Source organism: Pagrus pagrus, assembly GCF_965226575.1.
Source record: "Pagrus pagrus genome assembly, chromosome: 14".
NCBI lineage: Eukaryota > Metazoa > Chordata > Actinopteri > Spariformes > Sparidae > Pagrus > Pagrus pagrus.
Genome location: NC_140198.1, coordinates 19355388 through 19371129, shown reverse-complemented (window position 1 = coordinate 19371129; position 15742 = coordinate 19355388). Strand labels below are relative to the sequence as shown.

The 15742-nt window shown below is 39.1% G+C and overlaps 1 protein-coding gene across 1 annotated transcript in view; it reads right to left on the bottom strand.

Moving 5' to 3' along the window:
* Positions 1-15742, bottom strand: part of LOC311269105 (neurexin-2-like) — a 137614-nt gene that overhangs the window by 4349 nt on the left and 117523 nt on the right. Inside the window, 5 exon segments of the mRNA XM_084373096.1 lie at positions 208-292; positions 2371-2699; positions 4029-4118; positions 7469-7640; positions 15286-15467. Coding sequence (XP_084229222.1) covers positions 208-292; positions 2371-2699; positions 4029-4118; positions 7469-7640; positions 15286-15467 — 858 coding nt within the window.

The following is a 15742-nucleotide window of genomic DNA, read 5'->3' as shown; positions in this document are numbered from 1 at the left end:
GAATTGATGCTAGCTGAGTCTCCCAAATGAGGACAGCTGTTTGACAGAGCCCCTGAATAAATTAGTGTATGATAGCTGCAGAAACATAAAACTGTTGAGCTGAAAATGTGACACTAATGACGCCCGTCTGACGTCAGTGCATTAGGACTGTACTCGGAGTTGAATAGGAAGCTGCACTCCCATCTTTGTTCACCGTGGTTGACCCACCTGTTCCTGGCTCACACTCTTCCAGGTCCTCATCATCACTTGGACACTCGGCCGATGCCACCAAAATATCATCAGAGTTCTGTGGCTGAAAGGAAAATGGAGATTTAAAAAAAAAAAAAAAGAAGTTTTTATCAAACACACGGTCAACATGTTCTCATTGTCTAGATTTTTTGCTCACTTTTTGTTTTATGGTTCTGGTTGCTGGCTGACTGTCCTATTTGAGAGAAAAATGCAGCTCTGTACCACTTGAGTGTTTTTGCTCGGAGCAACACTAGCAAGACTACAAATCCAAAATGTGCCCAAATGCAGCTGCTTTTTATCTTTCACCCCTGTGGCTGGCTTCATGTGCTTATAAACAAAGCATTACTACTGGCAGAGAGTAAAATTCTCAGTAGGATAGATGTTGTACATGTTTTCAGTTAATTCCATATATTTGCTCCCTGTTTAATTCTTTTATATTATTACCACAAAAGTATAAAACGACTGACTTAATCAGGGCTTCAGCATGTTTAAATTGGATTTTTAGGGTGCACAATGGACTACCTGAGCAGAGCGGGGAAAAGATAGTACACTAATGGATTAGTTGGACAAATTGAAAATACAGTGAAGGCAATTTGAGGACAAACTGGACTGGAGAAATGTAATGAAAAATGCACTGTGTATTCTTATTAGGACAGGCAGGGGGATTTGTCTTTGAAACCTCAGGACTCTAAGAACAACCACTGAAATCCTTCCAAATTGGCAGGTTCGCAGCGATTTGGACAAAAATCAACTCATTTGAAATGGTGGTTGGTGGGTGATGTTTCACCAGGCTGGATGCAGTATTGTGACTGCTCAAAGTGTGAAAATCTGTTCCTCAAATTTATTCAATAGAAAGTCTTTTTTTGCATAGCTGCACTTGATCAAAACTAATATTGAAGCATGAATGTCGCTCTCACCTTCGCACACTTGGAAATAAAATGGCTTATGTGATGAATTAAAAGTCGGAAATGTAGGACCAAATCTGTAAGAATACATGCATTGTTTAATGGATTTAACATTTTATTCTAAAAATGACTGCATATGATATTTTTATATATGTGTGTAATGCATTTGACAATAACAACATCTGGTTTAATGATTTCTCTGTGTAAGAATTCTCCTTCTTCACGATACATGTCGGTGTGTCACATGAATTATTGCTGCAGAGTTTATGTGGTTTGGTTTAATTTCAAGGTTTAACAGTAACTTTCATCATGATTACCAATACAAAAGCTGCTTTTATTCTTTAGAGAGTTCATGTTCTGCTCGACCCCTGCACACATTTCACATCAGAGTTCAACTTCCTCTGACACACTGAGCTCTTCAAACATGAATTACCATAACATTTTGGAAAAAGAAGCAGATTTTTATTTCTTTACTTTCAATAAAAAGTTTTCAGTTCCATTAAATGGACTGGGGCTCCTTTTTCCAAAGTTGGAACCGAGGGATCACATGTCATTTCTGATTGTCCTTGGTTATGTGATCGTGTTCTTTTATTCGCATTGGATGACACAGTAACATCTGTTCGTACACGTTCAACTTCAAAGTGCAAATAATACACCATAAATGAAAAACCTCCAATTCATGTTGTTATTACATATATTTTGTTACTATTTGATTACCAATATATATCTTTTTTGTGTGCTTTTTAAAATTATGCAGATTAATGATTAAAAAGCAAACCTGCAGTATGACACATAACATTAATGGTTGGATGTGTTTGTATGAAAAAAGATAGATTGTACTTCTTTATTCCCTACTTCGTCTTTAGTTTTTAACTCTAACGAGCTATTAACTTTATCATTTGTATTCATTGTTGTAATATTTGGGTCAACACAATGGATTTTTTCAATACTCAATAAAAAACTGAATCAATACATATTAAATTCTCAGGAATGGTCATTAAATATTGCAGAAATGAAAAGCATCTCCACAAACCTGCTTAAAGAAACATTAAGCTTAGCTTCAAAATCATTTTGTATGTAATAATAATTGTAATAAGGTGAATGGTGTCTCTGTCACAGCCACGCCGCCCCTCCTCACTCTTTCCTGCGCTGTGTAACTTCATCATCTCAAGTTATAAACCAATTAACTTCCAGCTAATGATAAATTATGCTCTCTTTCCTTGATAATCTCTCTGACCTTTGAGATGCTCTCTCTCAAGCTGGGAGAACGCTGCCTGCGGGTGGTGGTGGTAGCCATAGTGGTGGTAGTTTCCATGATTGTGGTGGACATGTCAGACACAGCCAGCGGGGTGGCAGAGGTGGTGTCGGTGGTCACCACAGAGAGCGAGTCCCCGACCAGACGCAGGTTCCCCTCCACCTGTACGCTGGGATCGTTTTCTGCAGCCAGTTTGAGCACCTGCAGGCCGTTGTAGTAGAGCCCTGAAATCTGACCCTGGAAGGGCCGACCTTTGTCATGGCCGCCAATTTTAATGGCCGCCTGGCTGTTAAAGATGGTCAACTGTCTCCCTAAAGCCAGACAGAGACATAGAGATAGAAAGAGGTGGAAAAAGGGAGAGAACAGGCGGAGCAGACATAGAGATGTCACATGGGAGAGCTTGCACAGGAACATCATTTGAACCAGGTGGGTTTTAGTGAACAATAATAGTTTGTAATTTATTTAAAACTCGATTTAGATGTTAACTTTAAAAGGGGAAGGTTAATTAGCAGCAAGTTTATAATTCAGACTTTATACATGCAGGTTACAACCATGAGAGGAGGCTTACAGTCTACATTTAAGCGCCTATTTAAATGTTTTGATTGGACAGAGATAGCAATTTTAAATATCACCGATTTAGCAAACTGTCTGTAGGGAACAAAATAATTTATTTATCTCTTAACTCCAGAACAGATGGTGCAAAGATGCATATCTTATGTCTTCTTCTCCTTTTTTTCCCACAAAGACGGGCCTGTAATTAAAATGTCTTTCTAAACTTCAGACTGTGTAAAGCTGAATGACAGAAAAACATCCCTCCCTCCACTGACTTCATGAGCCATCAGGCCATCGAAACATGCTCTGCTCTGGGATCCCTCCGGTCCAATTGTTTCACCTCCTGAAAGGGGCAATGATATCTAACGGCACCATTGTCAGCAGCTTCACTGATAAGCCTTGTTACATCAGAGGAGGAGGACTGCAGTAATGGGCCCATCTCAAGAGAATACTTATTAGCAAAGTTAATGGCTGCAAACAGTGATCTACTTTAACAGCCTGTCAGGGCTGTTTTGTCGCAGCAAAAACAAACTTCAGGCTTGAGAGTCTGACGTGGATGTTGTAGTACAAGGCAAAGCAATACAAGGTTGAAGGAAACAATAAGGGGAGAAGGAGTTATTCTGGTGTGATCAATTAAAAATGTTCAGTTTAAGAAGACAAAGGACCCGCTCCACATGTTAGTTTCACTGGTGTTAATGTAATGTTACACAGCATTTTAATGGTTTTTACTTAGAATAGTTACACACAGTATCTAATTACACACAATGGTTAAGGGGGACGATAGAGGGTTAGACAAGGGTTATGTGTTTTTAGTTAATCGGTTTAAAATATTCGTTAAGGTGCAGCTTTTCCACAAGGTGTAAGGATGACAAAGAATAAACGGCAAGTATGCTTTACCCCACTTGCTTATATTACTAATTCTGAATTCCACTTGAGGCTGTTGTGTGGGCATCAGCCAATAGAAATTCCAATTAAAATGGAGGTAGACGTCTGGGTAACTCGATCCTTGTCACCCTTGTCTTCTGGCACTGCACCTCTCATGGGGAAAGGTTATTTAGTAGTTAATTAATTAATCAATTAATTTTTACCTTTATCGAGTAGCCACTCGTCAACTACCCGACCAAGTCTGTATGGGATTCTTTGTCTAGCAATAGCCAGTCGTTCATTATCATAGTGTCCTTCAAAGAATTTGGAGAGACAGATTAAAGGTTAAAGTCTGCAAGCTGAAAGATCACATGGTTAGAAACAGTGTTATAATGGCCAACAGGTTTAACAAGTTATCAATTTTAACCCAGCTGTGAGTTAAAAGAAACTTGTGCGTTACTTAGTGTTGTCTAGTTATTACGAGTAACAGTGTTAATGCTAATTAGAGTTGTGTTTAGGCTATTTATAATGCTACTCTAGTTAGTGTTATTTATTTAGCTTTTTTTTTTTAAGAAAAACATAATCTTAGGTAAACAGCAATTACAGTAAAATGGAAAATAATTTTATGTACTGTATAAAAAGAGGTTAATTCATGTAAACATACAGCAGAAAGAGATATCAGTTACAGAGTGCCAAAGTCTCACCCCACTTCTGTTCCACAACGTATTTTGATAATATACTCCATGTTTTATACTGCAGCTCCCGTGAGACAGCTTGTCAAAAACTCACAGGAGCTTAAAAAACATTGCTGATTATGTCTTTCAAGGATTTCAAACTTTATGAACAAGTCCAGAAGTGGTTGAAGCTCTTCTGTAATTCTGTGGGTTAACAGAACAGAAGCTGCTCTCAGGTGGGGGCAGGACTTCAGCTCTCTATTGAACACATGCAAGCATAGAAGAATATAACTAATCAAATGAAATCTGCAAAAGGAAATATACTGTATGATACAAACTTCAACAGTATGAAATGGACAATAGGAGAGCCCAGTGAATGTCAAGTGTCATAAATGGTTTTCATTCAGTTTTGTACTTCTGTAGCATTGAAGAGTTTCTATCACCAGCAACACGGTTTCCACAAAGTTCTGACTTTAAAGCTTCTAAATTCTTGTTGACATTATTTATGATTTACTACTATTTATGTGTCGGGTACCTTGTTTGTATGTAGAGTTTATTAAGAGCAGGTTATCTGAAAACATGTTTAACCTGCATATTATGAACGTAAATAAAAAGCGTTGTTGGACATAGGACAGTAATGAATGGATAAAAAGGATTAGGATTATAGCGCAACATGGAAAAGGAGGCAGAGTACATGACAGTGTGTGACAGTTATAGTGAAGCTTACCTAGACTATGTTTTTGACTGTAAGCTTTAATATAGAGCCGGTTTAAAAATAAGTGAAGCTGCACATTCATTAAGCCTTTGGAGAGCTGCAGGTACTGCCCTTGTATAGGAGCTGCTGCTTCACTAATGTTGTTCGACATCCATTTAAGGCCAACAGATCAATTATGTATCTTTACACTCCTATTAAGCTTTTATAGATTTTTTCCTTCCCTTCAGTGTTTTATGTAGGTTCTCGTGCATGTAAAAGATCTTGGAAGTTAAAAAGGTCAAAGTCTGCACCAACAGAAGCTCCTCCCTCCCACAGAAAACACTGCTCCTGAAACGCCTCGTCAGTAGTCCCGCCTTTATTTCCCGTGACTTTGTGACATCACACAACATGACGGAGTCAAACATAATTTATTGTACATAATTTATGTCTAGCGGCTAGTTTGGCATGTAAGAATTGATTTAGCACAGCTGCTCTGTTGTTGTTAGCGGTGTTGGGTCAGGCATGTGCGAGCTGACCAATCAGAGCAGACTGGGTATTCAGGAGGGGGCCTTAAAGAGACAGGAGCTAAAAGAAGAAGCACATGTCTGGTGTGTTTTTTGAGCACTAAAGCATGTAAACCTGTTCTAGTAGTAAACCAAAATAAAATTATGAACCTGAAAATGAGCTTAATATGTCTCCTTTAATTGTCACCTGTGTGACGTACAGTCCCTTTACCCTTGTTTATGATTGATGCTATTATGCGCGTTAGTTATTCACCATTAGCAATATTTTAAAAACCACCGATGACTGAGTGCGAGCTGACAGAGAATACACACAACACAAATGGCTGTCACCGTTACACAGTTTTGATTTATGTGCAGCCATGGCATGTGTGCATATGTGTGCGTGTGTGTGTGTGTGCTTTGAGCACCAGCTGGAGGCAGAGAGGGGACTTGGTTGGCTCCCACTACGCCAGCTGGTGCACCTGTTCTAAATAAGGTTAATTGGTTGATTGGTTCAGAACAGGTTAAAGCACAGCCGGTCGTGATCAAATTATTTTTTGGTCTACGTGTATTTTAAGTATCTGTGTGCACAGGTTGGTGCGCTTTAAACTTTTGAGATGGTAAAAACCTGTCTTGTCTTTTTTTACCAAGGTGTATCTGTAGATACTTTATGTTTATTTGTTATTTTTGCTTGTCGTAATCTAATTTACGTTTGATATTCATTCGCCATGAATGTATTATAAAGACTAAAATTTCCAATTATGGAACGGATAAATGTATATGTAGCTAAGGACATGATGACCTAAAACATACACCAAGATAAGGTAACGTTCCCATCCCCAGGCAGCTTAATTCATTATTATGTTTATGTTTATGTACAGCGTGTTACGTGACAGCATCCGGCTGTTACCTGGACACCAAACCTATTATAACATTTAAATGTAAAGACATGTCTGGCTTAGTCATTATCAAGCTGAGCCCTTTAACTGACAGAGTACAGTATGAATTCATTCATATCCATCAATCTTTTTATGTAAAACAGACATCACGGAAAGGTCACCTTCCCATGATGTCTGTGGACAGATGGATATAAATTTAAGCACGTTCACTGCAAAACTGTCAATGTCAACAAGAATGTATCAGCTGAATAAAAAGAGCATATTCACCCTGCTTAGTGAACACCATCTCGTTAGACCAGAGATCAGTAGATTAACATCAAATAGATAAATAGCAGATTAGGCTCATATTTATTTTGAACATCTTTTGGAAACGTCTAGAAAATCCTGCCTGATCCACATATGCCTATCCTTAATATACTCATAAAAAGCCAATTTAAAAGGAAAGATGAGGAAAAAATGCTGCTTTAATTTGCAGTAAATTAAGATCCGTGTCTTATCTGCTACATCCTTCGCACCTGTCTGCCAAACTGACTGCAAAAACGACAGCTGCTGATGAAAACCCGTTCATTGCTACGTATACTTAGCAAGGCAGCTTGAGGCAAATGTATCAATTCCAGATTATTATGTTGTTTAGCCGATATGGCATGTCCAGTTCAGTGTGTGTGGCAACTTAATAGATAGCTGACAGAGCGATGAAATAACTAGATGGGAGAGTTGAATTAAAATACGACACTTGGCAAATTGCCAATCTGTTTTGGTTTTTTTGCAAACAGTACATTTCACAACTGCTGCTTCGAAGATTTATGTTTGATAGGCAGACATGCAATCCTTCTCTCTCTCCATGCCTCCTGTCTATGTATCATGTAACCACATACTTTGCCCCGGCAGTCTTACCTGGTGGATAACGCTCAATGACCGGATGGTTGTCCACCTGGAGAGTGGCATTGCCACCGCTGCGTGTGAAGCGTACAACATGGTACTTGCCGTCATTTACTATGACGGCAGGCTCGTCGATGGTGATGTCATCCGTCCCCACATTGAAGATGACACCGATTTTTCCTTGATCCTGCAGGTGAGAAACAGAAAATGAATGTGAGACATCAAACAAAAGTATTTAATTGGAAATATTTCATATCCTATTCACTCAAAATGTCCAGACTATAAAGTTTCCGTATAACTCAGAGTTATCGAGCCAGAAACCTTGTTAAAGAGGTAAAAGCATGTCTGTGTTTAAGCACCCATACTATAAAACTATTTAGTATGTCAGAGAAAGATTTAGTTGTCTCAGGGGACGATAAAATAATTAACTGTGGATCGTGATAGAAACACTCACAAGAAGTTGATCGTGGTAAAATTTCATTATCTGTGAATCGAGATAATCATGAATATCCTGACAATAATTGAAAAAGGTGTCTAGTTCCCTAATGTACAGTCCTACTTTGGTTTCCTGATATTTTTTGAAAAAAAAATGTGTGTCCTACCTGTGATGCATTAAATTTGTTTCAAGTGATTCCAGTAAGTTTAAGTGCAATTTTTGTTTTCATTTGAAGTTTTTAGGATATTATTATTACTGGAAAAATATGGTAAATTGCAATTATGTTGGACAGGATAGGACAAGATTGTGACATTTTGCATTAATTTTGCTTTTCTGACTATTCTGACCCACAATCCTCTGTGTACGTAAGATACGTCACATTGGCGGGGCCACAGAGGAAGCACAGACAGATGACAGCTCATTTATCCGTGTTCCAAATCACATACTTTTCCTTTTTATCTTAAGTTTCGTGCTGCAGATGGTGATAGATGTATGAGCAAGAGGGTCAAAGTTCAAGGCAAAATGTTATGACAATTAATAATAATGTCCCAATTGTACGCATAATGCATCCAACACTACGTACTTTGTAAGGGATGCTGCAGTATGTATAATAAAAAGAAAAGTATGCGATTTGAAATGCAGCACATATCTTTCATGACACGGACAGTATGTTTCTTTAGGGTTCAGCACCATCCCTCCCCAGCAGCCCGCTCAGGTTTCCTGATGTGGATCACTCTTGACAGAATCCTGCTGCTTCTCTTTTGGTTGACCAACTTCTCTCCCTGTCAGCAACCTCTGCCTGCTCCTGCCAACCTTCCTCAAAGATCAAATCTGCCTCCTAAGCCAGCCTTTGGGTGCCACTAATAAGAAACATTGGAAACAAACCGTGTGGGGTCTCTGTGCCTGTCTGGCCTTTGCACATTCGCCGCCTTGCAGTCTGTCTAAATGCAACACAAGGTCAGGGTGCTAATGTGGTTATAAAAGACACTGTGAGAGTACACAGAGTACTCTGCTGACTTTCTACAAACTTAGTGTGGTAACCTTTGTTACTATATTGAAAATACAAATAATATAAACTTCTTACAATGTGGAAGACTCGTCAGTACATCACAGTATGACACAGAACATATTGCGTCTGCCTGAAGGTTAGGTGTGGTTGTGAAGGTCGACAATACTCATTTAACTTTAAGTAGGTGATTATGCAATGTGTTTCTCATGACCATAACATTATATTAATCATAAGCGACTTTCAGGCTGTGCAGTTTCCACCCCCCCGCATTATTTGTCTTCTAAGACTCGGCAGGTTTTTATTCAAACAACCTCGACTCCAGCAGCTGGTGGCACTACATCACATCTCCAACCAGAGAGGGGATGTAAACAGTGAAATTGGCTCGTGTAATGTTTTATTGAAATGAAATGCTGCAGACTTCTGGTCCTGCATGGTACACTGTGTGCACAATATTTACTGGCCTTATAGACATGGTGTAAATATCTTCTGCAGTGGGTCTTTCATTTAATATGGTTTCCCTGGTTTGACTGTCAGAACCAACTTTCACAGCTTATTCTAGGGCTGCGTGACTTGGCCTTAAAATAATCCTGCTATTATATTGAAATCACCTCAAAAGCACTTCAGGAAATCAGATATCACAATATCTTTTTTCCAAGATCTTTTACCACATACCTCCATATCTAGATTGCACCAATATTGTAGGGATGATTATTGGTACTTTCACAATACATTATTGCAATTAATTTATGATAAATAATCATTAGCATGTGGATTAAGTGAGAAAAGGGATATATTAGAACAAGTAGAGCAGTTTGGTAAGTTCAGAAAATTACATCACTTAATTATAATGTGGCCTTTGAAACCAGCAAAAGAGAATATTTAAGTAACATCATATTGCGATATCCGAAATCTAAGACGATATCCAATCCCACATCACAAAAACAATGTAATATCGACATATTGCCCAGCCCGAGCTCATTTCTCAACATGTGCCATTAATTCTCCTTCTATCATTATTTCTATATTGCATTACTGACTCATACCAGGTATTTGAACATGTCGACGGAAATACTTCTTTTCTCGCCTTGATGGAGGCTGCTATTGTGTAATGTAAAACCTGTCTCAGAGCTTTGCGCTCTCCCCTTAATCATATTTAAAATCCCTCTTGAAACCTTTTGAATATGAAATAATTATTCATGCTGACACAGTTGGTGTTAAGTACAGAAGTGTTAAATGTCCTCAGACACCTTGAACCGCGGTTTTATAATAAAATTTGAAGTTTGAGAAGTCAACTTTCAACTTGTTTCTATAAAGGAAATCCAAACAGAGTCATGTTACAGTCACAGATGTATAACACTTGAATGACAACTGGTAATCGAAAGTCAAAAATAGGGTACAATGTCTTCCTGCTGAGCTACTGATGATAAGCTGTGAGGAAATTAATGAGGAGCAGGAATTGACAAGGTGTTCTACCTTGTTGTAAAAGAACCCCGGAGTCACATTTCATCATACAACGTTTAAATGATCGCCTTGTTAGTATGTAACAGGCACAACTACGGGGTGTTATGGCCTCAGGTCAAATTCAGCCCTCTGTTGTCTTCTGGAAAACAATGTCTTGAGCAGTCTGCGGGTGAGCTTCATATGGCTTCAACAAAAGCTTTACTTCTATTTCACAAACTCACTCTTGGAGCACGATTACAAAAACAGCCCCAAAGCACCTTTTGACAGCTGGCAAAGCAACACTGCTGCCATCATGTTTCAGTAAACATAAGCTTGGCCTTTCTGGTTCACTTTTTTCTTTTGCAAGCACCTACTTGATGCCCATGTGTTTGGGTATAAAACTAGTCAGGCAGATCTTCATGAAAATTCTCCCACCTAGCTGTTTTGACATCAAAACATTTCCTTAGAGCATTGACTGTTTCCACTGGGGCTTTCAGCTGCAGCCTCCTCTAATTTATATTACAGGAAAAGGACTGATATTATAATGACATGTTATTATGAGGATTTATCTTTGATGAGATTAAAAAGAAAAAAGACAGAGGCAGAAGGCAATGACAACTGCCACCTGATATAAACATAGCATAGGGTGGACAGAGGAAGATATATATCTCAGTTAATGTCCGTCCGGCTGTCTTTCTCTGTGTTGGATACGGTTACTGAAGCCTTCTCATCAGAGCCAGAGGGGAGTTTACGTCTACAGTGTTGGGAATTGAGAGACTCCTCTTTCTTTTCCCCCACAGGGATGATAAATCTTCACCACACTCGGCATAGTGATAGATGTGTTTGGCTAACATAAAAGGAAGCTAGTAAATAAACACAATCGTATAACGCCTTTTTAATCCAATTCCTTCCAACAATCCCTTTGTTTTTGCTGGATAGAAATGACAGATCATTATAAATAATAAAAAAAATAAATTCAACTTCAAACTGCTCCATGCGATATAATGTGTGCTGTTTTCTAATTCCTTTGAACCGTTGCACATTTCCCAAATGATCAAAGCCACCTATTTTCCTCAAAAATGAGCCCCATCGAAAAGATTTATCGCAACTGTGGGAAAAAATTCAAAGAGAAGATTCCTTTTTTTAGCAGTATTTAGCAACTGCAGCATGCAGCATCAGATTTGATGGCAGCTTATCTATCATAAAATTGAAATGAAGAAGCCCAGCAAGAAGGCAGGTTGAGCCCTGCCTTTGAAAGTGCCCTCCTGAAAAATGCACATTCATGAGTTTTTCTGTGAAGTGTTTCCCATTCCTACACAGAATGAGGCGGAATATTTATTAAGACTTTTTTCCTGTTCAGAATATAATTTTGGGAGCCAAATTGGTTCAGCCATCGCTCGATTGATGCGCTCGCACATCAAAATGCATAAGAAATCGACTTATGGAATCAGGCTCAGCCGACCCTCGGCAGGTTACTATATAATTTCATCATCCGCGCGTCTTCCTATAGTTCGGCGCTTCTTCAACAATTTTCTAATTGTCGTCATTTTGCACAATGAATCTTCTGTTTTTGTTTCATCTTTTAGTCACTCATTAAAAGCATGACCCTTTGAAAGTGGGAGCTCCTCTCATGTACTCTCTGGCGAATATGGTGATGGTTTGAGTAATTGGTCTTTGAAGCTTGTGTATGCACCATTCTCCAAGTTGCAGTTTCAGTTAAGCATGTGGCCGTTTTAATGCGGCAATGCTCTGTGCAAGTCGGTGCATTTTGTTGCGTCTGGAGTTATCTGTGATTCAGAATTGCTTGTTTTAATGAAGGACTTCAAGCACAGACAATCAGCTGCGTCATGTGCAGCTGTAAAAACTTCATATTTTCTTATGATTAGTGGTCGGTCTAATGGCTGTATCTGTTAATCAAGAGCATTTCTGAACACAATAAAAATGTTCTGTTCTACCAGGCCCACATTTATTATAACTCTTCAAAGGTAGTTTCTAAAGGAGACATTTGAACCTTTTCACTGCATTATTCACACCGTTTTGAATGGAAAGCTTGATATTCAAGGAAGTTTTTAAGAAGTGAATTCTGTTCCAGAGCACCGCACCTGAAAGCCCCCAAATCCCTGCAGCACTAAAAAATGTATCATTTGTTTCCTTTCCTATTTTCAACTCTCCCTTGTGGCCAGTGTTATTTTGACCAGCTTCTCTCTGTCTTCACCTAGTTTCTACAGTCTTCTGCTTCTTCACTGGCAAGCAGACGAAGCAAACAGGCATATTTCTTGTGATAAAACGCGGAATTAATGAAATACATAACTGGAACGACAAGAAATGACAACTTGGGTCTCTGCAAAACAAAAAGCGTGATATTAAGAAGCTTAGTTTGAGAAACCAAAAAAAGGAACCTCAACACCCTCTGAACTCTTTTTTTATCCCCTCCGCTGAGCAGTAATAAGGTGTCAAAGTAACCAATATGTCAGGGTGCAAGGACTTGGCAGATGCTGGAAAAACATCCTTTCAGCTGGCTTTGCGCGTTTGCAGGCAGCAGTCATCAGCATCAACAATGCATTCACTTGCAACAGTCCAAGGCTGGCAAGGTCAGTTTCACACTTCTCAAATTTGAAATACAATTTAAATTAGACAGTTTGAAAAACATCCAGGGGAGGGTTTTTGTACCAAACACGCCTCGAAACTGAGAAGTCAAAGCCGGCACAAAGACAAACATTTCTCATTAATGTTACATGTACATTTGAGCTTTGAATTTCAAAACTGTTTCTGGATATTAGTATCCATTTCATTACTACCGTAGCTTCTCTCTTTTGAAGGCCACAGTTAACTTCCATTAAACACCGGCTTTGAATAGTGAACACAAGGGTAACTGGATAGGACTGGAAGACACTGTCCAGTTTTCTTTTGGGCCTTTTCATGGCTTTATTGGGTAGGACAGCTTAAACCGATGACAGGAAATGGGGTGAGAGAGGGCCGCTGGGCACGACACAGCCTCTGTACATATGGGGGGCATGGTCTACCAAATGATCTCCTGGGATGCCCCTAAACATTTAAAAATATATATATATTTCATAACTTAAATGTTCTGAGTAGATTTGCTCAAAATAAATTGAGAGATATTTGGTTTTAAAAGGTTTTGAAAAAAATTGACATTTCCCAGCCTCATCAGCAAACAACCCAATAGGTTGACTATGAAAGCAGTTTATTATGACCCATTTTTACGTTTCAGGTTAGCCTCGAGCGAGTAGTAAATATTATGGCTGCAAATTAGGAAGAGAAGAGAATTTGTATAAAAACTGAAAAGTCAGGTCAGGGATGGGCCGTCGGGTTAAACAGGCACAGGATTTTCATTCAGGAGACCGCTGCTCCCATGAAACTGGAAGTCCACTGTGAATTCTTTAAACTTACTAATGTGGTGAAGTTACATTATGTACATGAAATAATGTAATTTATGTAACATAGATACATTTTTAACTTAAGTTACAGAAGTAACGTAGATATTTTAACCCAAACCAAAATGTACTGGACCTAACCAAGTAGTTTTCTTGACTCAACCTAACCAACCTAACGTACAACCAAGGTCTAGTCGGCTTGTGCTGGTACGCTGCGATCACGTTGTTTTGGGAACAGCGATATATATCATTTTGGGAGTCACTGACAATTGTCATATTCAGTTGTTCTGATATGAGGATGTGTTGGATTGGAAATAACTCATTATTTTAAATGAAGAAAATTCAAGAACAGACAAAATCAAAGATAAAGCACGTTCCCTTCCATATGCTTAAAACCTGCCACGCTTCTGTCATGTTGGCGTGCTAACAACAAAGTGTGTGCTAATAAGGATCGAACTCCAGTTGCGATTTGTGTCCTGTGCTTTGACAACAGGTGTGATTTTAATTATTACACCGCTTGCAGACTTCTGACAGAGCTCCCCTCTGGCCTTCATCATAGCACATCTGTCCTGTGGCTACATGCTAAAAAGGCTGATTTCCCTCCAGAAAAGACAGTTGCTGGCAGCTGCCGAGGAGTCACTTGACTCCACCGACAGACGCACGTGTTAATCACCAGAAAACATCTCTCAGTTTACCTGCGTCGGCTCTATTGTATCTTCTTTTGGGTGTCATAATTAATCCGTTCCTCTGTTATCTCAATAATTGGACTCAGATGTCATTAATCAGTAAATCATACAAGCTGCGACAAACTCTGCATGATGTTTTTGTGCTTTTTGTGTTTCATTTTATTCTATCAGGATTGTAGCATCAGTATTCTACCAGCAAGTGTTTTTGTGCTAATAAGACATAGTTTGCACCTTCATCAACATATCGAAGGAGAAATGCAGATATTGTCCTCATTTCGGATAAAACTTCGTCACAATTGTGGTTGTTTGTAACATTTACATGATTGTTATTAGAATTTTTGTGCTCAAAAACAAAGCTAGTCATCAACTGTTTAATCCCAAACACTGGAATATATAACTACAATGTGGCTGACTGATTTCCTTTGTCATTATGTAGACAATGGTAGAAAATAATACATACATTTGTTATCTTGTGTTTACAGGCAGAGTGGACTGATTTCCACTGTTCCAGTTAGCCCCCCCCTCCCTCGTCACAATGTCCTCGTTTGTATGTTCCTTTTCTGACACTGCATTTAGAATCATGAATATTTAATGTGTCTTTACGTGCATATCACAGAGTGAAACACTGCAAAGCACAGCAGGAATGACTATAAGGGTAATTTGTGCCTTATTCTGCAGAGAATGCAACTCATATCTGTCTTAATAAAAGACTACATTTCAAATAAATCTGAAAGGAACAAAAACACGTGATTTTTAAATTATTTTAAATTTTTTATCCGTCAGAGCAGAGTGATACGCCAACGTCTTTCAGTGTTTTGTGACATTTCTGCTTAAAGCCCCAAACTCTTAAAGCTTCCCATCCTTACTATGTGCAGCTGAAGATAATCTCCGAGCCCATGGGTGCTCTCCACTCGCACCAAGATGGCGTCCTTCTGCTGAGAGCTGAAGCCCACGGCTAAGCGGTCGGCTCGGGTGCTCGGCCGCTCGTTGGGGGCCCAGGTGAATGTGATGAGGGCCCCGCCCTTCCCGAAGATATATGTGGTCCCAGCTGGCAAAAGAGACAGAAAGAGAAACAGAAGTCAGGCGCGTTAAAGAGGAACTTTTTTGAGCTGTAAATAGGTAGAATTTAGAGAATTAGTAGAACAGTTTTGCTCCAATGTTTATCCAACTAAATCTGGCTTAGTCTGTGCAGCTGGTGTTCAGTTGGATGTAGCCGTCTTCAAGGACAACTACGGTATTCTAACGTTATTTATTTTTAGTATTTAAAGTGCCATTCCCAGCATGAAGATGAAATCCCTCTCACTAACTCACAGCCAGTCCAAC